The following is a 24,597-nucleotide window of genomic DNA, read 5'->3' as shown; positions in this document are numbered from 1 at the left end:
GGGGCTGCGCGGCGGAGAGGCGGCGGCGGGCGGCGAGGCCGGCCCGGGCGGCGGCGGCGGCCCGTGATGGTGGTGGTGGTGCTGGGAGCGGCGCGGCGGCGCCGCCATCTTCGCCCTCCTCCCTCCCCCGCCTCCCTCTCGGCTCCCGTCACTGCGGCAACGGCAGCGACTTCCGCCCGCCACCGGCCAGTAGCGAGCCGTTGCGACCGGACGTCACGCGGCGGAGGGGCGGGGCAAAGCGGAGGGGGCGTGGCCGCATCGCGTCCCGCCCTCCGTCGGGCAGCGGCTCGCACCTGCCCCCTGGCGGCCTCTCGTGCGATCCCTTCCTCTGAGAAGCACCGCCCCGCCCCGCCCCGCGCGGGACCGGAACGCCTCTGATCGGGAGCGGAGCCGCAGGTACGCCTGTGGGAGCTGGGCTCTATTGAGAAAAAGCTGCGATGCGGCGGCTGGCCGATGCCTGACGCGCTCTCCTAGCGCCAGAGCTGGGCTTTGTGCGTCGCTTCCCGCGGTGCTGGGGCTGGTGCCAGGCCCGCCTCCCGTCCCTGACGGAGAGGCGCTCAGTAGCGGGAAACCGGCCTCGTTTCTGCTGAGCTTCGTTTTGTGTGTTCTCAGCCCGGTCATCGCTCCGCCAGCAGGAGGAGCGCCTACTTCCCACAGCTTTCACCTTCCCCTGGCCTTTATTTATCAGCAGTGCACAAGAGTTGGGCTTTCCTCTTTCAATAAAATGCTTCAAAGCACTAATGCTAGCCACCTCACAGCCCCTCAGCCCCGGCTGGTGACAGGTCGTCTTGACTGAAACGTGTTGTTTTGATAGGAAACAAAGCCGTAGGCCTGGTATCACAAGAACAATTGGGCAAGGTAACGGAGAAGAGGATTGCTCTCTTCAGGAGGAACTGAATGCGCTATTTCTGATGTAAGGAAGCAGCTCCTGGTGTGCACAGAGGGGCTGCTTCCTCAGCGGTCTTCAGGAAAAACAGAGACAAGATCTTTGTTAGCCTAGATAAAAATACGCTGTCAGGATGTAAGGATGCTCTGAAAATCAACAAGAGCAAGCCTGGAAAACAGCTCTGACAGGGACAGTGCAGTGGGAAGCCACAAAGTACCTGTGTCTCTCAGCAACAGGATCTGATACCAGCCCACCAGGAAGGATGGGAAGGGCCTCCCAGATCATGGTGTCCCTGCAGAGCTGTTCCTCCAAAGCCGAGTGGCAGTCCCAGGGCCAAAAGGCACTTCAGGATTGCCTCTGATGCTCTGGGCAGCTCCTGAAACCAGCCTGGTGCTAAGCCTTACCTGCCCGCATCCACACTTCCTCCCTGCCCCCAGGGACTTTCCTCCCCACCCTTTGCATCTTGTGTTTGGCTTTGCCAGCCAACATCACCAATTTTCCCTTCTCAGGGATGACCCCGTGCTCAGAACAGAGTTGAAATGAAACACGGCGATGGTTTGCTAGGGCTCAGAGCACCTGAAGAAAGGGCTTTACTCCAGCTTGTCACCGACGGGAAAGAAAGATGGCCACCGAGCCCGCAGCTTTGCGATGCGCAGATGTAGCAGCGGGTGAACACGGTGATTTAGCGCGGTGTTGAGGATCTGGCCAGATGCAGGCAGCGGAGGGAACAAAGCCCGGCAGGAAGGTGGCGGAGTCGCAGCGAGTAACAGCCACGCTGCCGCCTCTCCGCGGCACGTTGACGGGAGGGCAGGTTCACCCCGGCCGCTGGGCGGAACGGCCGCCCCCTGCTCAACGCGGGGTTGACGCACCGCTCAAGGTCGGGAGCTCAGCCCTACCGCCGCCCCCCGGGAGGAGGTGGCACACGAGGCCCTCCTCGGCGCCGCTCTCGGCGGGGGCTGCCCTACGGGCGGGCCGTGCCCGTGTCCCGCCCCTGGCGGGGCGGTGGCGGCTACGTGCGCGGGGCGGTGCGGCGCGGCTGGCGGTGCCGGCGCGGAGCCGCGGTTCGCCCCGAGCCCCCGGCCGCGCCCATGGCGAGCAGCAGCGGCGGCGGCAGGTAGGGCGGGCGGGCGGCGCGGGGCCCGCTCCCCGGCCATGGCTCAGACGGAGCCCCCGAAGGCGGCGCGGCTGTGGCGCGACGCCGCCCTGCGCGTTCGGAAGCTGCGGGGCGGCCCCGACGAGCCCGATCCGGAGCCGGACGAGGGGCCTCCGGGGGGGCCGCCGTCGCCCGCGGCCCGCCGCCCGCCGTTGGGAGAGCTGGAGGCGCTGAACCTGAGCGGGCGGGGGCTGGAGGAGCTGCCCGAGGAGGTGGGCGCCGCCCTGAGCGGGCTGCGGGTGCTCAGCCTGCGGCGCAACCGGCTGTGCCGCCTGCCCGCCGCCGCCCTGCGGCACCTGGGCCGCCTGGCAGAGCTGGACCTCAGCCACAACCGGCTGCGGGGCCTGGGCGACGGCAGGGCGCTGGCTGGGCTGCGGGGCCTGCGCAAGCTGAGCCTCAGCCACAACGAGCTGGGTGCCGAGAGCCCCGGCCTGCCGCCCCGCCTGGCCGAGCTGGCCCGCCTCGAGGAGCTCGACCTCAGCTTCAACCGCCTGCGCCGCCTGCCCGAGGGCTTGGGCTGCCTGCGGCACCTCCGCGCCCTCGACATCGACCACAATCTGCTGCCCTGCTTCCCCACCCCGCTGCTGGAGCTTGCCGCCTTGGAAGAGCTCGACTGCTCTGGCAACCGGCACCTGGGAGCCCTGCCCGAGGGCATCGCCACCCTGCGCCACCTCAAGATCCTCTGGCTGAGCGGCACGGGCCTGTCGTCCCTACCTGAGGGCCTCTGCCAGCTGGGCGCCCTGGAGAGCCTTATGCTGGATGGCAACCAGCTGCGGACTCTGCCTGCCGGCTTCAGTGGCTTGCAGCGGCTCAAGATGCTGAACCTCTCCTCCAATTTGCTGGGTGAGTTCCCTGCTGCCATCCTGGCACTGCCAGGGCTGGAGGAGCTCTACCTGAGCCGCAACCAGCTTGCTGTGCTGCCTCCTCACCTCTGCCAGCTCCGCCAGTTGCGCACCCTCTGGCTGGACAACAACCGCATCCGCTACCTGCCTGACTCCATCGTGCTCCTGCACAGCCTGGAGGAGTTGGTCCTGCAAGGCAACCAGATTGCCATCCTGCCCGAGGGCTTTGGGCAGCTCTCCCGTGTCACCCTGTGGAAGATCAAAGATAACCCCCTCATCCAGCCTCCCTATGAGGTCTGCATGAAAGGCATCCCCTACATTGCAGCCTACCAGCAGGAGCTGGCCCACTCCCAGCCTGCTCTCAAACCCCGCCTCAAGCTGGTCCTCATGGGTCTGAAGGACGCAGGCAAGACCCTGCTGAGACGATGCTTGATGGAGGAGGATGGGCAGAAGGAGGATGCAGGAAGCCTGGAAGCAGGGAGCACCCAGCCCCGAGGGTGCCCTGGGCAACAGCAGGATAGTGGGAGAGCAGTGGGATGCTGTGCTGTCCCTGAGGATGCTTCCGAGCGGCGGGGCATATGCTCTCACGTGCCATCCCACCAAGGGAAAGGAGAAAGGCCGTGCTCTGCGCCCTCACTGCCTCCAGATGCCTCCCAGGTTTCATCAGGACTGCGACTGTCGGGCAGCAAGGGCATTGAGGTGATGGACTGGACTGCAGACGCCGAGAGGGGTTTGACATTCATTGTGTATGAGCTGGCAGGGGACCCGACCTACGATGTGATCCAGTCCTTCTTCCTTTCTCCCGGAGCGCTCTATGTGCTGGTGGTAAATCTGAGTGCCTACGTCCCTCAGCACTTCTACCCCTCCGTGGGCTATTTCTTGCACTGGCTGGGTTCCAAGGTGCCCCACGCTGTGGTGTGCATGGTGGGAACCCATGCTGACCTCTGTGCTGAGCGGGAGTTGGAAGAGAAGTGCCTGGACATTCATCACCAGATTGCCCAGCAGGAAAAGAGGGATGCTGAGGGCCTCCAGAGCCTTGTCCAGCAGGTAGATGAGGCTCTGGGACAGGACTTTGACCTGCGCTGCTCCAGCCCTCACACTGCCTTTTATGGGGTCTCAGACAAGAACTTGAGGCGAAAAAAAGCCCAGTTTCAATATCTTCTCAACCACCGGCCTCAGATCCTCTCTCCTGTGCTGCCTTTCAGCTGTTGGGACCACTGCCAGGTGCGTCGCCTGCGGGACAAGCTCCTCTCAGTGGCTGAGCACCGTGATATCTTCCCGAACCTGCACCGGGTGTTGCCCAAGTCCTGGCAAGTGCTGGAAGAGCTGCACTTCCAGCCACAGGCTCAGCAGCTGTGGCTGAGCTGGTGGGACTCTGCCCGGCTGGGCTTGCAGGCAGGCCTGACGGAGGACCGGCTCCAGAGCGCCTTGTCCTACCTGCACGAGAGCGGGAAGCTGCTGTACTTTGAGGAGCACCTCACACTGCGGGAGTACGTGTTCCACAACCTGCCGCGACTCATCGACATCCTCAATGTTTTCTGCCAGCGGGATGCCACTGTGCTGCTCCAGAAACTGCTTAGTGACACCCACGTTGATGAGCTGAGGGCCACTCAGCTCCATCATTACGTGGAGGGCTTCTTGCTGCACGGCCTCCTCCCTGCCCATGTTATCCGCCTCCTCCTCAAACCCCATATCCAGAGCCGGGAGGACCTGCAGCTCATCCTGGAGCTGCTGGAGAAGATGGGGCTCTGTTACTGTGTCAACAAACCCAAATCTAAGCCTCTAAATGGGGCGACCGCTTGGTACAAGTTTCCCTGCTACGTGAAGAATGAGGTGCCCCATGCGGAGGCGTGGATCAATGGTGCCAATCTGAGTGGCCAGTCGTTTGTGGTGGAGCAGCTGCAGATTGAGTACAGCTTTCCCTTCATTTTCCCACCCGGCTTGTTTGCGCGCTACAGCGTCCAGATCAACAGCCACGTGGTTCAGCGCTCAGATGGCAAATACCAGATCTATGCCTACCGGGGGAAGGTGCCGGTGGGGGTGAGCTACCGGCCTGCCCGGGGAGCCCTGCAGCCAGATACACTGTCTATTGCTAGCCACGCGTCCCTACCAAATATCTGGACAGCTTGGCAAGCTATTACTCCCTTAGTGGAAGAGCTGAATGTCCTGCTCCAGGAATGGCCGGGCCTGTACTACACTGTGCACGTCCTCTGTTCAAAGTGCCTTAAAAGAGGGTCACCCAACCCACACAGTTTTCCAGGTAAGGCATGACCAAGCTTGCCTGTCACCCCTTCTGGGGCTTTGTGCCTTCTTTGAGGGGATTCTGCCATGTTTATGTGAGCTTGATCTTTACTTATCCCACCCTCCCCCCTCTCTGTCTCCCTTTCCTGATGACTTGAGTCATATAAGAAAATATTAGGGTAGCTCCAAGGAGATAGGCTTAAAATAACCCTATTCTGAGATAGGGGAATGCTATGCCTGCCTTTGCCCAGGCCTTTTTTCTCTGCTTTTTGGGTTCTTGTCCTAAGCAGTGGTCATCCATTGTTGGGAAGACCCTATCCTGTGCTGATACTGATTTCCTTGAATGGCTCAACATTTTTTCTTAAGTCCTTTATCCTGCAGCTTCACCTTCTTTGGAGCTGTTTGTAAACACAGAGATGGCTGATAGCACCTTGGTGTCCCCACTCCCTCCCAAAAGCATTCCTCTGAGTACAGGAAAGCTCTGGTGGTACACAGTGGCCACGCTGATCTTTGTAGCCCCTTCTCATGCCCTCTTTTTTAGAAGAGCCTCTGTCTCTAGGAAGAGGCATTTCTCCGTGCAGAGAGAAAGATGCTCCATCTTCTTTCTTAGGTCTCTCACCTGAAAGCATTTCCCAGACTTTGCACCTGGGTGCTAATATTTCTCAATAAATACATATTTTTTTTCCTTCCCCTTTCTCTCTTCTTCTAATGAAAAAATCGTAATCTGTCTCCTCTGTCATGTGACTAGCCGTGGTGCTTTTTAAATCTTTTGCCTATAAACTCATTATTTTATGAGCATTGTTTTCCAGCAGCATCTGTTTTACTTTGTGCATATGCTTCCTGACCTGCATCCTCCTGATCCTCTGGGTTTGCTTTGGGGTTTGCTGATGTTTGTATCTGTTTGAAATGAACATCCACTCTGAGCTGTAAGCAATGCTCCAGAAGCATACATTTTTATACACCTCCCCCCCCTACCCCCCTCTTCACCTCACTTTGGAAGTGTATTGAAGCATTCCTTATTTACAGGTAACCTGAAATTGTGAGGGAACTGGAGTATGTGCTAAGTTAAAGCAAGCAGTGATGCTGGATGGGTTTGTAGGCAATGTGAATCATAGAGTCACAGAATCATTTGAATCAGAATGGGCCTTTAAAGGTCATCTAGTCTAACTTCCGTATAATGAACAGGGACATCTAGAGCTACATCACGATAGCAGGGTGTGTTTAGATATTTGTTTTATTAGCTGATTTCATCCCCAAAATATCTTTTTGTAAGGAGCATTGGACTCAGGGTGAGGGAAACCCTGACTGTGTGAATAGGGAAGTGGCGCTTTCATGTCTTGCTGCTGACATGCTCAAGGCAATGTGATCTGCTTTCAGAAAAAAAGAAAAAACCCCTAAAAATAGCTAAGAGAGCAACCAGTATGTTTGGGTATTAGCGTGGATATTGAAGATTCAGCTTTTGATGAAATCAGACCCGCAGTCACGCATCATTTCCATGAGTGTGTGTTTCACAACTGATCTTTTATGACCCCATGGAGCTGCAGTTAAATGAGAAACCTGCTTGTCTGCTTGGGTGTTATTTAAATGGAGCCTGGCTATGACTTGTGTTGAGTGAAAAATCAATCCCCCAACCATTTGGAAGGGTATAGCCTGCATGCCTGCATTTGATCCAAAACAATATCTGCTGTAGATACGCTCAGCGAATAAGAGAGCGCTTAGCATCTCTGTGGGAATCGTGAAGCAGTGGGGCTTTTCCCCCCAACTTTGTTGAATGGGAGGTGTGAATATTTAAAGTCGTAGTGCTCTCATGTGAGCGTGTCGTGGTTGGTGTCACTTGTGACAGCATGTGGGAAGGAGATGGTTCCAGTGTTACATGTAGCGATGGAGATGTCTGTGTTTCTTTCCAAGCTCTTGCGGCGGAAATCCTGGCAATTGCAGTGCTGCTAATTCTGAAGTAGGGCTGTGGTCTTTTTAGGACTTCACTGAAGAAATGCTTTGCAGGCTGTTGACCTTAATAAGGGAAATATTTCTGAGAAGACGCTGCCAAATTTGTGCTCAGAATTGGAAGTGTAGTCTGGCTGTGTCTGCTTTGTGCAATCTGTGTCGTCATTTGTGAAATCGATGGCGCATTTTTGCCATCCAACATTTTTGTTGGAATCCCCTTCCAAGAGGGGATTTGCCTGTTCAAGAGTTGAGGGTTAATCCTTGCTTCTACTCTGAACCTGCTTGTGCATGTTTTCATTGTTTAATACACAGAAGTCCTTCAAGTACAACATAGCGTGTGCAGTAATGGTTAATAAGAATTGAAATTCTGGGTTTGGTCTTCTGAAGGTTTATTGCAAACAAACTATGAATAAAAATGATCTAAAAAGGACCTGACAGAATCCTTTTAAGGAAGCTTTCTTGTTTGAAACGGCTTTGTAGTTGGGTGAATCAGTAACCGAATTGGCATCCGAGTTGGAATCTGTGTGCTTGGAGGCTGCAGTCATCTGCTCAACCAGTAAGTGCTGTGTTGAATGTTCGAGTGTTTTTTTTTCCCTTTATGTTTGCACTATATATAAATAAAAGGATCTTTTCCAGGCTAAAGGAGACAAATCCTTGCACGTACTGACCAAAAAAAAATTGTTTGCCATGTCAAGAAGATGAGACCTTTGTTGGATTGTCACAGACGCTGTGAAATGCTATGATTTTGTGTGTGATTTGATGTTCCTGGAACAAAGGTCTTGTGGATGGTGGTAGAGACAAAGGATGGACTGTGGACCTTACCTCAGGTTCTTCTGAGCTGTGCTGTGCACAAGGCATTCTTAAGCCTTATGTGGCCTGTTGGGTGAGATGCAATTCTGTTTGTGGAATGACTTGCTTTTTTTTCCTGCCTGTGAAGTTGCCTGTATGAACATAGGTAAAAGAAAGCCAAGAGCTGCGTCTGCTTTAGGAAACTCACGAGATACTGTTTCAAACAGCACAGAATCATTTTCACAGATAAAAATGTGCCAGCAAGTGGAAAGCTATGGGCAGATAAACTGTGTGTGATGCTTTCTCAGCCTGTCCTAATAGGAGAGATGCTGCAGTCCCTTTATCATGCTTTGGCCCTTTGTTGTACTCCCTCCTGTGTGCCCACATCTCTCATGTACTAAGGGCCTGGATGGGACCCAGTACTCAGGGTGCAGCCTCTCTAGTGCTGAGCAGAGGGGAAGGATCCTGTCCTGCTGGTAATGCTTTGCCTTATGCAACCTGGAGCACCATCAACCTTCTGAGTGATAGGACACATAACTGACTTGCATCCAGCGTAGTGTCTTCCAGAACCCCGGGTCTTTTCTGGGGAGCTACTTCCAGCTCGTGCCCCCAGCTTGTCCTGAGGCCTGGGAGATCACAAGTCTCTATTCCATCCTTGCTTCAGAGTCAAAGGGAAACATGAATTCCCATGGTGGCTGGGACGGAGTCATGAGATGGCAAGATTTTGCTTTGTCATGTTATAGAGTCCTGCGTAAAGTGGAAAAGGAACAGGTGGGACTAGTTTTCTCAACAAGGGTCAGAAGCTGCTCCCAAGTTTGAACAAGCCTCCGAATGAAAGACTCATGTCAGGTGTCTAATTGTTCTTTTAATTAAATTATAAGCAGTTGGCTTTTTTTGCGAGGTGGAGCAATACCTCTTAGCTACAGAGCCTGATGTTAGCATGTGGCAGCGTTTTCTCATCCCTGTTTGAGGATGGAATTTATTTTTTTTCTCCTTATTTTCAAATTAGATGCTTCATCATTTTGAGGCTGTTACAACTCCTCTAAAAAGCGCCCAGCACAGTGTGAATATTGGGCACCAGTTGTCTGGATGGCTGGAGAACGTTGAGCAGGACCCCACCAGTCAGGAGTAAAACAGGACTGTAATGAAGGAAACAAGCTTACAAGCTGCAGTTGGGTTGTTACAATAATGATGTGCATATGTAGCCAGATTCTAATTTGTATCTCCTGCTCTCAAAGCCCGGGGAAATGGGTTGGTGGTTTTAATGGGCGTCTCACTTAGCAAAGCTTCTCCCCAAGCTGTTTGTTCCTTAACTGCACATCTGGACCTACTTCATTCCACGTGGAGAGTCACCTCTGGACTTGGACTTGGAGCTGCCATCAGTGACCCAGGGAAATGCTAGGTTTGGGTGTGTGCATCTTTGGTTTGGTTCGGTTAGTGAAGAAATGCTGATGTTTTGGCCTTCAATGCATTACTTTTTTTTTTTCCCATTTTTTTTTTTTTCAATTGCTGCTATTTCACTTTGCAGGAAATGACCTGTAAGAGAGGTGCTTAGTACCAAATGGTTTTTTGTGCCATTGCGAGAGAGCTGTTCAAAAATGAGTGACTGTAAGTGTTAATGATTGCTGAGATCAAATACTAGTGCAGGTTTTCTCCTTTCCAGAGTCATCTGGTTTGTGTTCCATGCACAGGTATCCTGAAACATGCTTTAGTTCCTGCTGTCTGCATGCACTTTTGGTGAAAACAAAACACTTAGAAGTGGGAACTTTTCCCATGTGAGTTTGGTCATGTCCTGTCACGTGTGTTTCACATGTGTGTTTCACATGCATGATAAAAATGCTGCAGAACATAATATATTTAGGAAAGGCTGTACTTTTTCTTGTGACAGGAATCCTCATGCTGATGTCAGCTTTCCGTATTTAAGGAGCTGTAGGAAGTCTATGCATCTTGGAGAGGAAAGCTCGAATGTGCAAGTATTTTGCAAGGTCCTTTCACCTATCAGGAGAAGATGGTGGGAGTCTGCCAGTGTTGAATCCCTGTTGTTTGGTATTGTGCACCTTACTTGACACTGGGGTAGAGCTCTGGAAAAAAACAAGCATCACTTTAAATGTGGAACATGGATAAATCTGTCTGGTAGTTAGTTCTGCACAGTACCGTGTCTTGTCTTTGCAGTATTGAGCAGGTAGCTGTGGGCAGCCTTGCATGCTACTCACTAATTAGTGATCTGTTAATGGTAGCACAGGCCAGTTGTTTGGCTCCTAAAAGCAGTTTGCCAGGAGAGAAAATGTACTTAATGAAAAGCTCTGTGTCGGTTGCAGAATTACCAGAAGTAGAAACCCAGGCTGCCTGCTTGCAAAACCCAGCAGCAGCATTTGAATTTCATTTGGGATGTTCAGCTGCAGTGACTTTGAGGTTCTGCTGTAGCAAGTTGAGGTCATGCTGTACTTGTGGTATTTTCCTGGCCACAGCTCAGACCTGCATGCTCTGGTCAAGCCAAAGCTGTTGATGGCATCGATGCGCACTCACAGGCACATGGTCAGTGGCAACTTGCTGGTGGCCAGTGGATGGAGGCCAGGATTGCCATGAGCTGTTTGCACTGGTTGTGGTTTAATACATAAGCCTAACTGCAGATTATTTTTTTCTCCAGTTTATTCCCCAGTATTGCAGGGCCAAGTAACCTTCAGAGCAAGCAAACCTTCATCTCAAACCCTGTTCTGACCCATCTGTTTTTTCCACATGGTGGACTCGGAGATGATGCTTGCCTGGTCCAGGAAGGAGCTTTGTTATCACTGATCATCTAACTAGGAATAGTGATCCATTTGGTAACACAGGCATCTCATTTTGACCATGAAGGTGTTCATGTTTTTCTGCCCTCTATGCTGTCTTCATGTCTTTAAATGCTGTGTGAAGCTCACTAGTTCCTAAGCACATCCTCCTTCTCTAGTAAAAAGGGAAAAATAGCTTCACTGTCTGTGACTGCTAAACGTTGCAGGATTGTGTCCTCAACAGTGAAATGCAGCTGTACTTACTGCAGACTATAGAAGAGAATGATTCAAGGTATTGATGTCAAATGCATTTGTTTTTCCTTAAAAAGGGCTGAGCAGCTGGGAGTCTGTCTGAATGGGACTTGGGCAGTGACAACAATGATGTGTCTGCTTTCTTTTGTAATTCCTCATCCTCTTCTCTGTGAAGTGGAGAGTGGCAAATAGAATCCCTCCCTTAGCAGGGGTCTTTAGTCCTGACTGGGCCCAGAGGAACCAGAGCAGATGAGAAACTGAGGAGCCAATAGAGCTGCTGGCAGGTATGGATCTGTGGGGTGGAAGGTACCTTGCAGTTGGCAGACTCACCCAGGAGTTGCCCAGGGGAAAGGGGAATTGTGCATCCAGACCAACCTGGTTTCAGACTGAGCAGTGTGTTGTGGTGTGGTGCCGTCGCTCAACAGGGAACGCTTCCTAGACATAAACTGGTTTCAGAGAGCAATTTTGTGCTGGACAAGGCTGCTGGACATAGTCAGCCTTGCAGAGGATGCTTTGTGGCAGGTTTCCAGAGAAGGGAGCCTGAAGCCAGCACCAGCCCTATTTCACCACGTTACACAACAAGGCAAGTTTCAGCTCCCTCTGCATTTCTCTGGGTCTTCCTTCTGAATACATTTTCTTTGAGATTTTGACACTCTTGTTTCAGATAATGATGCGCCTGCTGGATATTGAAAACTCTTGTGGCCAAATGACTCAAGATTATCGAAGTGGCTAAATTTAGGAAGTTGATCAAAAAGACCTTCCCTTTCTTGTGATCTGACGTTACGTTTTTCAGTTACTGTTATTTTTACTGTGGAACTGCTTACATCTGCTTTGGTTGAGCGCTAAGGTGGTGACTTAAAAGAAATCCATCCCTGTAAAATAATGCAGGTGTGCTGCAGTGTCAAGTCTTTGCAGTTCTTTTAAGCTTCTAGTAGCCAGCTATGCAGAATATTCAGTGGAGTTGATAGCAGCCTCCCTCTGGCACTTCAGGCATCCCAACTCCTTGACTGTGTGAGAGCATTGCTTGGGGAATGAAACTCATGTGCTTTGACCTCATGGACAGCTCCAGTTGGTTCTTTGCACCTGAATTTGTGAGCATTGGACAAGGGCTCTCACTCACGTTGGTGAAGCCTGTGGTCTTGCATTAATGGCATTTTTTTATACCAGAAAGTGAGAAGCTTGTCATTTCCCAGTGGAATGTGCATGCACCCAAAGGGAGTCCTTCAGGCTCTAAGGTGGTCATTATTGGATTTTGGGAAGATTTTCTCTGATGGTTGTGGAGGTGAATGTCTGCTGTGGTCAGCTTGGAGTCTCCTAGGAAAAGATGCTGAAATAAATCATAGAATCAAAGAATCATTTGAGTTGGAAGGGACCCTAAAAGGCCATCTAGTCCAACTCTTCTGCAGTGAGCAGGGCCACCTACAGCTACATCAGCTTGCTCAGAGCCTCGTCTAGCCTGAGCTTGAGTGTCTCCAGAGATGGGGCATCTACCACCTCTGTGGGCATCAAAAACTTTTCCCCTTGTCCTATTACAACGAACCTTGCTAAAGAGTCTGTCTCCTGCTTTCATAGGCCCTTATGGAAGCTGAAAGGCCGTTATCAGATCTCCATGGAGCCTTATCCAGGCTGAACAAATGATCAGGAATTGAGTCTTATGTAGGTCTCTTCTCATTTGTCCTTCTAAAGCATAACCGAAGAGTTTTCTGGATGAAAGGAAACTTTGAGAGCCTTCCTTTGGGTCTTGAAAAAAGTAGTTCTCTCTCACTTCTTTTTGTAGCAGAAAGCTACTATGAAGCTTTTGAAGCTGCTTGTTATTTTTAACTTGTTCCTTTTACTCCTTTTAAATAAATCACGTCTTTCATCTACAGCAAGAAGAGAACCTAGCGCATGATGTTCATGCACGCATGCGCATTTTGGAGTGCCTGCAGTGAAGCTAAACACGACTTTAAGCAGAGGTTGCCAAACAAGGCAAGGCGATGCTGCGAATTTGTGTTTCACACAGGGAACTGATTTTTAAACAGTAAAAACCTTTGGGCTGAACCAGGTGTGATGAGAGCAGGTGTCTGATGTTCTGCTTTAGGTAACACGATGGGCTGGCAGTGGGGGCAGGGCTGGCATTTTTGGCACCGTGCCTGGCATATGCTGAGATGTGCTCCCCTTCAAAAGCTGCGATATTGCTCTGAAACAGCACCTCTAATAGAAAGCTATGTCACAAAACAGCCTCTTGTCTGCGAGCCTTGCATGTGGTTCTGCTCCTGTGGCATCCAAGCAGTGCAGGTGAGTGCTGGGCTGGGAGCTGAGAGCTGCGGCACTTCTGCTTGCTTGTGTACTGCTTTATCCCCCATTGCATAACGCAGCGTGATGCAGTTAATCCGGTCATCATTACAAAAGGATTTAAAACTGATTTTTTTATTCAGCAGTCATCTTTAATAAAGCCTTGCCTCGCTTGAAGGACTGTTCTCCTGGTTGTACGTTTAAGAAAAATGCAGGAGGCTGAGAGATGGACAGGAACAACGAGTTCATGGAGAAGGAGCACGGGCACCTCTGGCTGCCAGGAATGTGCTGGGGAAGCCCAAAAACATGGGGCACGTTTCCTTTAGCACCAAGCCTGAAAAATCTTTAGGTACACAAACAGGAACATCCAGTGTGACTGTATTTTGTTTGCATTTTTTTACTTACAAGCACACTTTTTTCGGAGGAGAAATAAAGGCTCTTTTGGATCTTGTCTGGCTTGCACTCTCTTGGCTTGAGCCAAGAGCGGTTGCTCCTTGTTTTTCTTAGAACAGTACATTGTGTGAGTTTGTATGTGGTAGATTTGCATTCTTAGCTGTGCTGCTGCTTTGTGGAAAGCGCTCTAAGGTAACTCATGGCTTCTGAGCAGCCCTGAAGTATGCTGAAGCCCTGTCCTGGAGCCACACTGCAGAGCATGCAGTCCCTGGGGAGGTGCAGGATGATATAGTGAAATGTTTCCCTGGGAGACTGATGAGTTCCTTACAGCCCCCATGGCTCCCTCCTGATTCGGTGGCAAATGTGGCTGCTATGGGAGAAGTGCTTTTTAAGCAGCAAAGAAGGATGCTGCACTTTATTTGGGAGCACTAAGAGCCTGAGACCAGATGGCATTTAGCAGGTGATGAACTCTGCAGGAGTTAAGCAGCAAAACTATTGTTTCTGAACTCACATGACTTCTCATTTTGGAAGGCATTTCAGTGGAAGAATAAAAGGACCAAGAGTTGCATTCACCAGAGGTAGTAAAACAATCTATAATGTTGTCTGTAAATAAATGGTTTTCCATAGGGAAAATGTGTTTACAAGCAAAAGTGAGTTGCCACCTTGATTTATAATTGTTAGTTGTCACTCATTTGGGTATTAGGGAACAAGAAGATTCAAAGAAAAGTGAGCAAATGATTGGAAACACTGGGGTTTCACTGAAAAAGAAATAAAGAGGAAAAATAAATGTAAAAGATTAATCCTCATCTCTTCTGGAAAAGAGGACAAGAAGAAAAGATTTTGTAAAGCTCTTACTAGAAAAAGGACAGGCAGAGCTTTGTTCTTGACCACTGAGCAGTGCAAATGTAGCAGCTTACTCCAACTTCAAAACCAGCAACTTTGTTAATAATAGAAGTACTTTAAGTCGAATGGTAACTACTCAGCTGAAGCCATACCTGCCCTCTGTTTGCAGTGTGGTGTTATTTATTAACCAGGAGAAACTGGGTGGCTGTAGAAAAAGCAGCGAGAAGACATTGTGCACAAGTTGAGCATACATCTAGAATAAATCCTTTGATGTACGTGCACAGATCAAATTCCAAGGTAAAGTGGCTTCTTAATAGATTGAAATGGGGCTTCCCTTTCATCTTTAAGGGATGAGTATGGGTTGGTTCAATTAACAGGTAAAACACCTATTCGATGTAAGCCTGAATGGGAGTTAAGTTGAGTAGACTGTGCTCCTTAAACCAGTTGAATGCTGGTGAAGGAATTCCCTCCTTTGCATAAGTGGGCTCCCTGGTTTTTTTTTTTTTGAAGAATGCTATGCAGAGAAGGTTTAGAGTTTTATGTGTGTATCTCACCTTAAATGATCTGGAGGTGAATACTTGCCATGCAGGTTTGAAAAAGCAGCTCCCTGCTCCAATTCATTTTACTGCTTACATTGTAGCCTTGGAATGGCCCTAAGGCAAGAAGAGCAACCATTGGAGCCAAGTTGCTTATATCTGGGAGAAGTTTATTTAATCTCAGAAAAACTGTTGGGAAGAACAGGTACAGACACGTCTTGTGTGGGGTTTTTTTTTTCTTTTTTCCCAGCCCCTGGCTAGCTTCTGCCCAAATTAAGTGTCTTAATGCTTGCCTCATTCCCCTCTGTGTCTAGCAGGTGGTCAGACTAAGACTTGCTCCTGTCTGATCACTAGCTAGCAGTCCATAGGACAGAATCTGGTAAGCCTCTCATCTCTTTCATCCCTTCCAGGAGCAGGCTTTTTATGTTGCCAGCTTTTAACATGTTGTGACCCAAATCCAGGCAGCTGGAGCTAGCAAGATGCTGACCAGTCCTGGTCACTCTCTGCAAACGTGGGAGAACATTGCCTGTTTGCTTTGTTCATCGAAGTAATGGCTTTGAAAGCTTTTTTAGACTCCATTTTTCCCTTGAGTGGGACCTGCCACATTCTGAACATCTGGATGGAGGAGAAAGCTCAGCATATCTTCTGTGCTGAGAATGTAATAGTGTTGAGCTTACTTTTCTTGAAAGGTAGGCTGATAGCTGGTGGGAACTGTTCATCTGAACTGGCTGAAGCTGCAATGTCTGATATTCAGGTGGCTGCTCTTGTGTGCAGCTCTGCTATTACTGGATGAGAGCAGCCAGACTAGTGCAGTTGGCAGCTGCCTCTCCAGCTGGTCCCTGCCTTGGCAGGATGAGAAAGTGCCCAGATATGGTTGAAGAGGTGGAATTAAAAATAACCAAAAGGTAGATTCTGGGTTTGGTTACTCAGTAACAGACCTCTTTCTATTTTGGGATGGAGATAATTCGCACTGAGCTTGTTATACTGTGACTCGCCCTTAAAATGCCTTGACAGTCAATTTCGTTCCAGCTAATAAAGTCCTAAAATGTTAATGAAGCGAATCAATTTTTCATGGCTTTGTATTGCAGTCATCTGAAAGAACTGTGTTGCAGCCTGCTGATTCCAGGATGCTTTTTAGGGCAGATATTAGAAGGGTGGCAAAATACTCAGCAATTTGCAGGATTTTTCATTTTCTGTTTCAGCTTTTTCCCAGCACCCACTCTTATTTTCCTGAGCCTTTTTTACTGTCCTGTATATTTGTCCCCTGTGGCCCCCTCCTTTCTCCATTGTCTGCACTCATGAGCAGGGGCTGTTTGCTTCCACATGCCCCCTTACATTGGGAAACACAAAGGTTGAGTGCCTGACAGGACAGGGGACAGTGAAGCTGGACAAGAGGGGCTTCTTATGCTGAAATACTATCTGAAATAGATGGAGGACAAAGCAGAGAAAAGGCATCACATTCATGTCAAAAATCAGTCTCCTCTCCTTCTGGCCCATCTGTTACTGAGATGGCAGTGCGGCTCCATGAGGTCTCTCTGTGAGCTGCAGAAAGAGGAGAGGGGTGTTGCACAGTGATAGCTACCTGCACTGGCTTAGGCATTAGGTATTTCTGAGCTGCTTGTTTCATATCGTCAGAACAAGATAGAAGGGCTCAAACCTTCATGACTTCTCCTGAGACCTCCATCTGGATGGAGTTACTTTGATTATTTGCTTCTACTGTCTCTGTTCTGGTTTGTGAGTATGGAGATGGGAAGTATGAAATTGTCTGGTTTTGGAAATGCTGCTTTTTTGTTTTAATTGAGTTTCAGTTTCAGCTGTAATTACGTGGCCCTGAGAAAAATGTTGTAAAATGATGTTTTGAGACAAACATAATGTAGTCCAAATTTTATTAGCATTAGTAGGGGTGAGCTCAAATAATTCATGTCAGAGAGACCACTGAGATGTAAATGAGATGCAAATTTGCATTTTGAATAATTGCCCTCTTTTATCCACTGTGTTGAGCATCTGAAATGCCTCTTACCCAAGTTCTCCACCTGGAGATACACTCAGTCCAGTGTCAGATGCTTCCCCAGAGCTTTTGCAATCATAGAGTTGTGACAGTGTCCTCTTCTGCTGTGACAGTGAGATGTTAAGTGCTAGCTGACTGTCATGAACTGGGAAAGGATGAGAGTGTATGGTGTTCCTCTGACCAAGCTGGTATTTGTGTGATCAAGTTTATGGCTAAACTTGAAGGTTGCAGTATCCAGGAAGGACATCTCTCCAGGATGTGTCTCACCAGGCTGGCTTTCAAGGAGGCCTTCAGAGCACCTGCCCCTTGGCACAGCTTCCCTCTAGGGTGATGGTTACAGGGCTTCTTGGGCATGAGGGGCAGCGTGGGTGATATCAATAAGGGCAGTGCTGGGGCCTGAGCTGCGCAGGGCACGGCCTCTGCAGTGGACCTAGGGCTCTCTAGTCTGGTGTGCTGTGGTTCTGTGTCCCAGCAGTCCTGGCTGGAAAGCAAATGAAAAGATAATTAAGTCCTCACTTGGAGGTCTCAATGCAACCCCCTTGCTACGAGCAGGGCCATCCCCACAGATAGATAAGGTTGCTCAGGGCCGTGGAAATAAATGAAGGATAGTGCAGAGTTGTAACTTTCTATTTTTGTGCTTCAGATGCAGACAGTGCTTTAAGACACAATTAAAAATTCATGCCAACAGAGAGTAGTGCTTTTTGGAGTGCAAACCTCGAGAATAAGTTTATGCGTACTGCACAGCATCATTTGCAGGAAGCAGCTTATTCGTTTCATCCATGCCAAGAGTAGTAAAGATGAGATTTAAATGGCATGGAACAGAAGCAGGCTTGCTATGAGACACCATCTCCTTCTCCTTCCTGCTGCCAAGATGCCATGGAGATTTCTTATCCTCTGTGGAGCTGCAGAGGCCCAGCATGTGAGTGTAATGCTTGGGCTTACAGCAGAAGGGAAATTATGCCTGTGTGCCTATCCTGTGTTAGATTTAGTCAAAATGTGTATTTCAGATGTTGAACCCCAAGCAGTCAGCAGAGAAGCTACAGCTTTTCCAGCATAACCTCTTTGTGGCTATGTGGACGAAGGAGATAGAACTGCATGCGGGACCAGAGCACACCTTGGGGTACCCTGGTACCTGGGACTCTCTTGTGAACCCCACTGTCTGGCTGCAGTAGGATGGGCTTTGGCCTGCAGAAAATGTTGGAGTGTTTTATTCTGTAGTTCTCTGAAGGGATGACCCAGAACCTCCTGCCACCCTTGTGGCTTAAAGACTTCAGCAGAGGAGAGGAATTTGGGATATGAAAGCAAAAGAGCAGTAGGGCTAGAGAAGCAAGCATATGATTGCAGCAGTTTGGGGGCATGGGATGGAGTGAGGGGCAGTGATGAGGCACAGCAGGACATGGGAATAAGTTCTGTGTTCCTGTCGTGAAACATAGCTGGTATATAAAGATCCCAAGAGAGAGAAGGATGTGCGCAGCAGCATGCAGCCATGGCTAGGATCCTGCCTGTCCACTGCTTGCTTGTTGTCCCAGACCCTTACTGACAATGGAAATGCCATTGGGCTGTACTGTGCAAATGTGTTCTCCTGACAGCTCCAAGAGAAAGTAGATGGCCTGGCAGAGTGCAGCAAAGTCCCTCCGCCCTATGCCCTTGATGTAGTTCACTGACATGTGGACAGGGAGCCTTGTTCCACCTAGCATACCTGTGGCAGCGGGAGCTGTGTAGAAAATGCAGCAGAAGGCAAAAGGCCTGGGTGGGATTTTCCTTCCTTCATGCAAAACCCTTCTGTCTGTTATACAGCCAAGTAGGCTTACAGCTGGGCTTGTCTGTCTGCCAGCATGGAGCAAATGAACACTGCTGCAAGTGCTTTCCTTTCTTACTGTCAGCGTCTCTCTGAACCATCTGATCCGTCATGGGTATCTGGCATTTCACGGGTATTTCCTACAGGCCAGCAAAGTGTGCTTTGCAGCATGCGTTGTCTGATTGATGGCAAGAGCTCTGAAGAAGTCATCTCAACCCAAATCACAACTCAAAAACAGAAGGAATAATGGGCCTGACTCTGCATTTGGCCAAAAGCTGTACACCAGGAACGCAGAAAGCAAATGTGGCTATAAAAGTATCTTCCTTGTGTGGCGATACACAACTGCTCTCTGGTGCAAGCAGTTATCATCGCCTGTCTGCAGACATTGGCCTGGCCCAGGTATCCAGCACGAGTTTGTGTCCGTGCCGTTGCAGGACAACGTTTCAGAGCAGAGAGGCAGGACTGACGTTTGCAGCAAAATCTGTGATGCGCTTATGGAGGTGTGTGCAATCAAAATACAGACTGGCAGGTCTGTATGTAGGGGTAGAGCAAGTACTGCAGGCATGCACTGCTCTAGGTACAGCTATACATAAGTTAAACCAAGTAAACACCACCACATGCCAAGGATTTAGCTTTTTCCTTTGTATCAGTGCAATACTTCATTTGGTCTCCTCAGGCTCACTGCTGAGGTTTGTGTGAGCATGAAGCCAAGCTTCACTCAGGTTCACGGTGGCCTCAGTGGCAATCTACAAGGGAAGGTAGCGCTGTGATGAAAGGAATACTTGATTGAAGAGCGTGGGGAGAGGGTTGCATGCAAACCAGGCATCTATTTTACCCTGCAGCAATATGTTCTGCATTTCTCCCCCTAAGGATTCTTGAAGTGGGGAGACAAAAATGGGAACAAAGGCCTAAGCAAGCAGTCTTACTTCACTCCTCTGGTTTAAGATCTAATGGATATTAGCCCTGCCTTTAAAGCACATAATGGTGTGCCAATGCCAATGTCATGATTCATGTTTCAGAACTGGTGTTTTCAGTACTGTTAGCAAAACTGCATCTGGGAAGTCTACCTGGGGCTGGAAACCTGGGAGGCACTGGGACATGGAGCCCTGTGGTGTGCATAGTTGGTGAGACACATCACTGCTTTCAACATGCGACAGCTCACATAATTGAGGACGCTGCCTTGTAGGTTTAACTTAGAATTGCAAATACTGTCACGATTAATCTGTCTTGGTGGCTTAAAAGCTTCTCTGCCACTTCAGGTTTGAGTGTGGGTGTGAGAGGAAGGTAGGCAGTCAAACCAAATGTGATTTCAGCTTCCAGACTGGGGGTTAAACTGGATCTGCTGGTCCCGAAGGTGGGCTCTTCTTCCGGAGGAGCTGTGTTTGTTCCCTTCCAAACCCTTCTTGCTGCTTTGATGATACCAAGCAATGTCTTCTGAACCTGCTGAGTAAAACAAGGTTTTTCAGATCTGCTTTTTCACAAAAATAGGAAGAAAAGCATTCTGAGAAGGAAAGGAGAGTGGCATTTGGGGGGGCTTCAGGAATGGTGGGGCTGATTGCTAGTGTGCTATCCTGCACATGTTGGGCTGTTGTTCTTGGAAGCCTGACTTTTCTTCTGTTTTTCCAGGCAATCAAGGCCAGATACTTGGAGCCATTTTTCTGCTGTTCTTTGTTTAACAGCAGAAGGGTTTATTGCAAGTGCATTTTACAGTGGGGAAGTCCAAGGACTTGTGTTCTGCCCTGCACTACATGCTGCAAGGGTGCCAGCTTGGCACTGGGACGGCAGAGCTGACGCAATTAATTCAGCAAAGGAATAACACATGCTGTGAGGAACCCCTGCTGTTCCTGACTCACAGGGCTGGTGTGGTCTCCATGAGGGAGCAGCTGACAGCTAGGAGCTGGGATTTGCATGCTCAGCAGGGTATAGGGTGGCCCAGAGACCTGGCAGGAAGTAATAGCAGTCCCACAGCAGCTGTGCCGAGGGAGAAGGGAATCCTATCGCCTATTTTGACTTTGCTTTTAAGTATTATTCTGGCAGCTGAAAGATGCACACTGTGGCTGCTCAGCCATGGCAGGACAGCAGGATCACTCCAGCTCCTGGGTAGCTCCAAAAGGAACAACTCAAAATTTTCAGAACTGGAGCCAACAATTGGATAGGCACAGTGACTAGGGCTGTTTGGGAATAAAGCAGGAGATACATAAGGGTCTAAAAAAGGTCAAGCATGTTGGTTTGAGGTCCCCCTTAGAATTTATTAGAGACAAAATACCAAAGTGATGCAAAAAACAATGTCTGTGGGTGCTCCTAAGCCATCTGCTTTCTGGCTTGTACCAAAGACGGTGGTCTTGGCATGGTCCTTGTAGCAACCTTCTGCTTGAACTGAGGGACAGATGCATTTTTGTGGGTGTGGATGGCTGTACTACGCAGAGATGAACAATAAGACTTGTATCTGTAGCTTCATCTGTCTACTAATTATCCTGCTGATGCTACAGGTCAGCTTCTTCCCTTGCGTGCAGCTTGAAGGTAGACTTCTGGATCCCATCTGCCCCCAAAGCCTAATTAAAACACCTACTCCTAAAAACCTCCCTCTCATTAGGCTCCACGTAGATGCTATGAATCCCTGAGGAGCTCTCAGATCTGTGTAGTGATTTAAAGCAGACACAGGAAAGATGGCAGATGTTACTTTTCTGAGGAGCAGTATGTCTGCAGGCTGTAATCATCAGGACGTTCACCATGGTTACGTGGATGAGACGTGCTGGGTTTGCAGGAGCAGGGAGCCCTCATATAGTGCTTACTTGCATTGATTGTGGATGTTTGTTTGGGGGGAAGGGCACGCTAAAAGGGTGTCTAGCAAATACTTGCCTTATTCTTACTCTCTTCCTTTATTCACAGGAGAATTACTGAGTCAGCCAAGACCGGAGGGACTGACGGAGATCATCTGTCCTAAGAATGGCAGCGAGCGAGTTAATGTTGCCTTGGTTTACCCCCCCACTCCTACTGTGATCAGCCCTTGTTCCAAGTAAGCCCTGAAAGCAGCCCCCACTCCTCTCAATACACACCAGAAAGCCTATGTAAAGTATGTCCTCACTAAGCATTTTCTGGAAGGTAGCGGTTCCGCAGCTCAGGGACAGTTCTAATTACTTGTGGTTGTAGGCAGACTGCTCAAAGGAGGAGAGTCAAAGCAAAGTGGGTCGAGGTGTTCCCTGAGCCGTGTTGTGACAGATCAGGAGATAATACCATCATGCATAAGTTTAGATAGAAAGGAATCTCTGGAGGTCTCTATTCACCTTGTACTCCAAGCAGAGCCACCCTCACACCTAGGTCAGATTGTTCATGATCTTGTATGGGTGAGAGGTGATGATGATTGCTAAGAATGAAGGTACCACCATTGTGTTGTGCTGTTCTCTTTGGGTAGAGTTTATTCCTTTTGTCACACCAGTTTCCTCTATTTCAACTTAGCCTTTCACCATGATGAAGATGCAGTGCTCGTTTGTGTTGGAATCTGGTGGAGAACCTGTTAAAGACAGATGGCCCAAGCTTGTGGTGGTGCACAGGGCTGCCTGTTCTAGGTGCAGGGCTATGCACTGGTTGTTCTTTGTGGTACAAGGGAATTTAGCAGGTAGCATTGAGGAGTGAGCTAGATATCCTGCAGGTAATTGGCACTGTGCTGCATGTGGATGTCGGTTGCTTTCACTTCAGCATCTGAAAGTAGCTTGGAATGGTGTTCTCTCTCCTCAGTAGCTCAAAATAAGCTCATCTTGCTGGAGAGCAGCTTGGGTGATAGATGACTGTTGAACTCTGTGTTAAGGAACCCTGAATACCTGGTTGGAGCAGGAAAGAAGGTAGCTGCTCTGATCCTGAGCCACAGGCCACAACAGCTCATGCTGCTGGTCCTCCTGTGTGTGTGCTTGGCACAGCATGTTTCTAATCCCAGGTTGCAGTGTTTGTTATACTGTGCTGTCATCTTCATGCCTGTGTGCTTGTCCCTCCATCCTCCATTCTGACCTCCGTAGTGTCTTAGCAGCCATGTCCTAGTTTCAGTCAGTCTGCTGGCAGAAAACTTGTGTTCTCAAAAAGGCCTGCTTTATTTTTAAAGTGCTCTCCCTCCTTATTTAGCAGCGAGAGAAAATTGTGTCTTAAGTTATTAATCACAAGGATTATGAACCGTGCTGCTCTTGCTTCATCACTGTTTCTCTCTCCTTTCCTTTTCCAGATAAATCATCAGTACTGGTGCCAAAGGTTTTCCACCGGAGAGGAATGTGGCTGATGCTCTACAGTGCTCCCATCTCCAGTTGTGGAGTTGCATGCTGACGGGGATTGGTGGTAATTTGGGACTCAGATGCCACAGGGCAGTTCGCAGGCGGAGGCTTCATGGCTGAAGTGGACACGGTCACCTGCAAGCTGCGGATGACAACGAGACATGAAGCAAAGCAATTGCTGCAGATGGCAGGGCTGCCGGCCAGAAGAAAAGCACTGGGGATAGGATTCTGTGGACCCATTGATTGCGTATTGAAACTCATTGGGATCTCATGATGAATGTAAAATTGTTCTTAGTACCATTTAATTCAGACCTGCTTGGAGGAAAATCTCTTGAAATGAGCTGTAGCAGAATTCCCTGGATTTGTTCCTGAACAAGTGAGTTTTGTGGCAATTGGCCAAGGCTCTGTGGGAAAGGGGGGTTGGTTTTGTGAAGCCTTTAAAATTATTTCAGTTCAAAACACTGGGCTGCAGTGCAGGGGGAGAAGCATCTTAGGAAATGTTTCCTGCCTTATGCAGTCGTGTATGCTCTGCTACACAGTAGTAAAGATGTGTTGGAGGAGCAGGCAAGTTGGGACCTGCTGTGACATTCTCCTGATTTCTGGTCCTTCGAATATCAGCCTGGCTGTAAATAGCACCTTTGTCAGGAGCTTAACATTGCAAAATGCAGAGCAGAATCCATTCTAGTGGGAAATTGTGGGGCTCAGGTGTAAAGAAGAAAGCCATTGTTCCTAACTTCAGCATGGAAAGCAGCCAGATAAAAGCTTGCAGCTCAGTCAACTTGCTATCTTTTTGGAGTATCATTCCAGCCAGGAGGGAGCCTAGGCTCAGCCTTCATGTGTCAACCTGCTACCTCCGGCAATGGGGTTTGAAACGTTTCTCGTACCAGTGAGAAGCATTAGTGGTTGTGCTTCTATACACTTACTTCTATAAACTCACTAGGAATTGCCTGTGGTGGCAGGAGGGAGGTGAGATCTCTCCAAATGGTTCTCAGAATAGCTCTAGAAAACTTCCATGTCCCAAATTTTGCTGTCCAGTATAGTTAGAAGCTATGTTAGAGCATTGTCTACAGTCATCTCCTATGCTGGGAGGTTTTCTCTTCCTGTCTCTGCTGCTACTTACCTCTCTTTCCATCCTCTGTAGGAAGAAAATAGTGATTTATTGCTGAGCTGTTGCGTGAAATCCACGTTGCAAAGATATCACCAACTGGAATCCTTCTCCAGACAGGAGATCAGCTTCCCAGTGCGCCCAGCTGGTGTGGGATTCAGGAGTGCTAAAGGAGCAAGAGGACAGAGCAGACACCTTACAGCCTGCTCCGTGGGACTGCAGCCCTGCTGCCACCTCATCAGGAGCTCAGCGTCACCTGGCCTTTGCAGGCAGCAGGCATCCAGCCTGTTCCATGTACTGAAGCCATAAAGCTGGGAGTATGGCAGTCGAGTTATTTAATATGAAATTGGGATCACTCATCCGCCCACTGTTTAGTAACTGGTGTAACTGTTTTCATCTGTATTTTTTATATGCTAAAGCCATTTAATTTTCTATGCAGCTCAGAAATGTCTCCCCTTTGCAACTGCCAAGTGAGAGATCTGTGCAGGAAAACCGCGCCAAGTGGCTGCTAG

The 24,597-nt window shown here is 49.3% G+C and overlaps 2 protein-coding genes across 2 annotated transcripts in view; one reads left to right on the top strand and one right to left on the bottom strand.

The window, feature by feature from the left end:
• The window catches only part of TNKS (tankyrase), a 106,267-nt gene extending 106,008 nt beyond the window's left edge, over window positions 1-259 (bottom strand). The window contains exon 1 of the mRNA XM_042812459.1: window positions 153-259. Coding sequence (XP_042668393.1) covers window positions 153-259 — 107 coding nt within the window. The remainder of the gene's footprint in view (window positions 1-152) is intronic.
• A 1,779-nt stretch (window positions 260-2,038) lies between these two features.
• Window positions 2,039-21,744, top strand: MFHAS1 (multifunctional ROCO family signaling regulator 1). The gene is made up of 2 exons (XM_042812310.1): window positions 2,039-5,141; window positions 21,614-21,744. Exons 1-2 carry the CDS (start codon window positions 2,039-2,041, stop codon window positions 21,742-21,744), a joined length of 3,234 nt encoding a protein of 1,077 aa, XP_042668244.1.
• The last annotated feature ends 2,853 nt before the right edge of the window (window positions 21,745-24,597 follow it).

The sequence above is a fragment of the Centrocercus urophasianus genome, unplaced genomic scaffold (assembly GCF_019232065.1).
Source record: "Centrocercus urophasianus isolate 14NV4802_14NV808 unplaced genomic scaffold, USGS_Curo_1.0 seq_13, whole genome shotgun sequence".
Classification (NCBI taxonomy): domain Eukaryota; kingdom Metazoa; phylum Chordata; class Aves; order Galliformes; family Phasianidae; genus Centrocercus; species Centrocercus urophasianus.
Note: the sequence above shows the minus strand (reverse complement) of the source record. Positions and strands in the feature narration are given on the sequence as shown.

What these genes read in the sequence shown, in the direction of transcription:
- MFHAS1 (XM_042812310.1), top strand. Translation starts at nt 2,039, where the DNA reads ATGGCTCAGACGGAGCCCCCGAAGGCGGCGCGGCTGTGGCGCGACGCC. An exon ending in CAACCCACACAGTTTTCCAG is followed by an intron (nt 5,142 to 21,613) that starts GTAAGGCATGAC and finishes CTTTATTCACAG; the next exon opens with GAGAATTACTGAGTCAGCCA.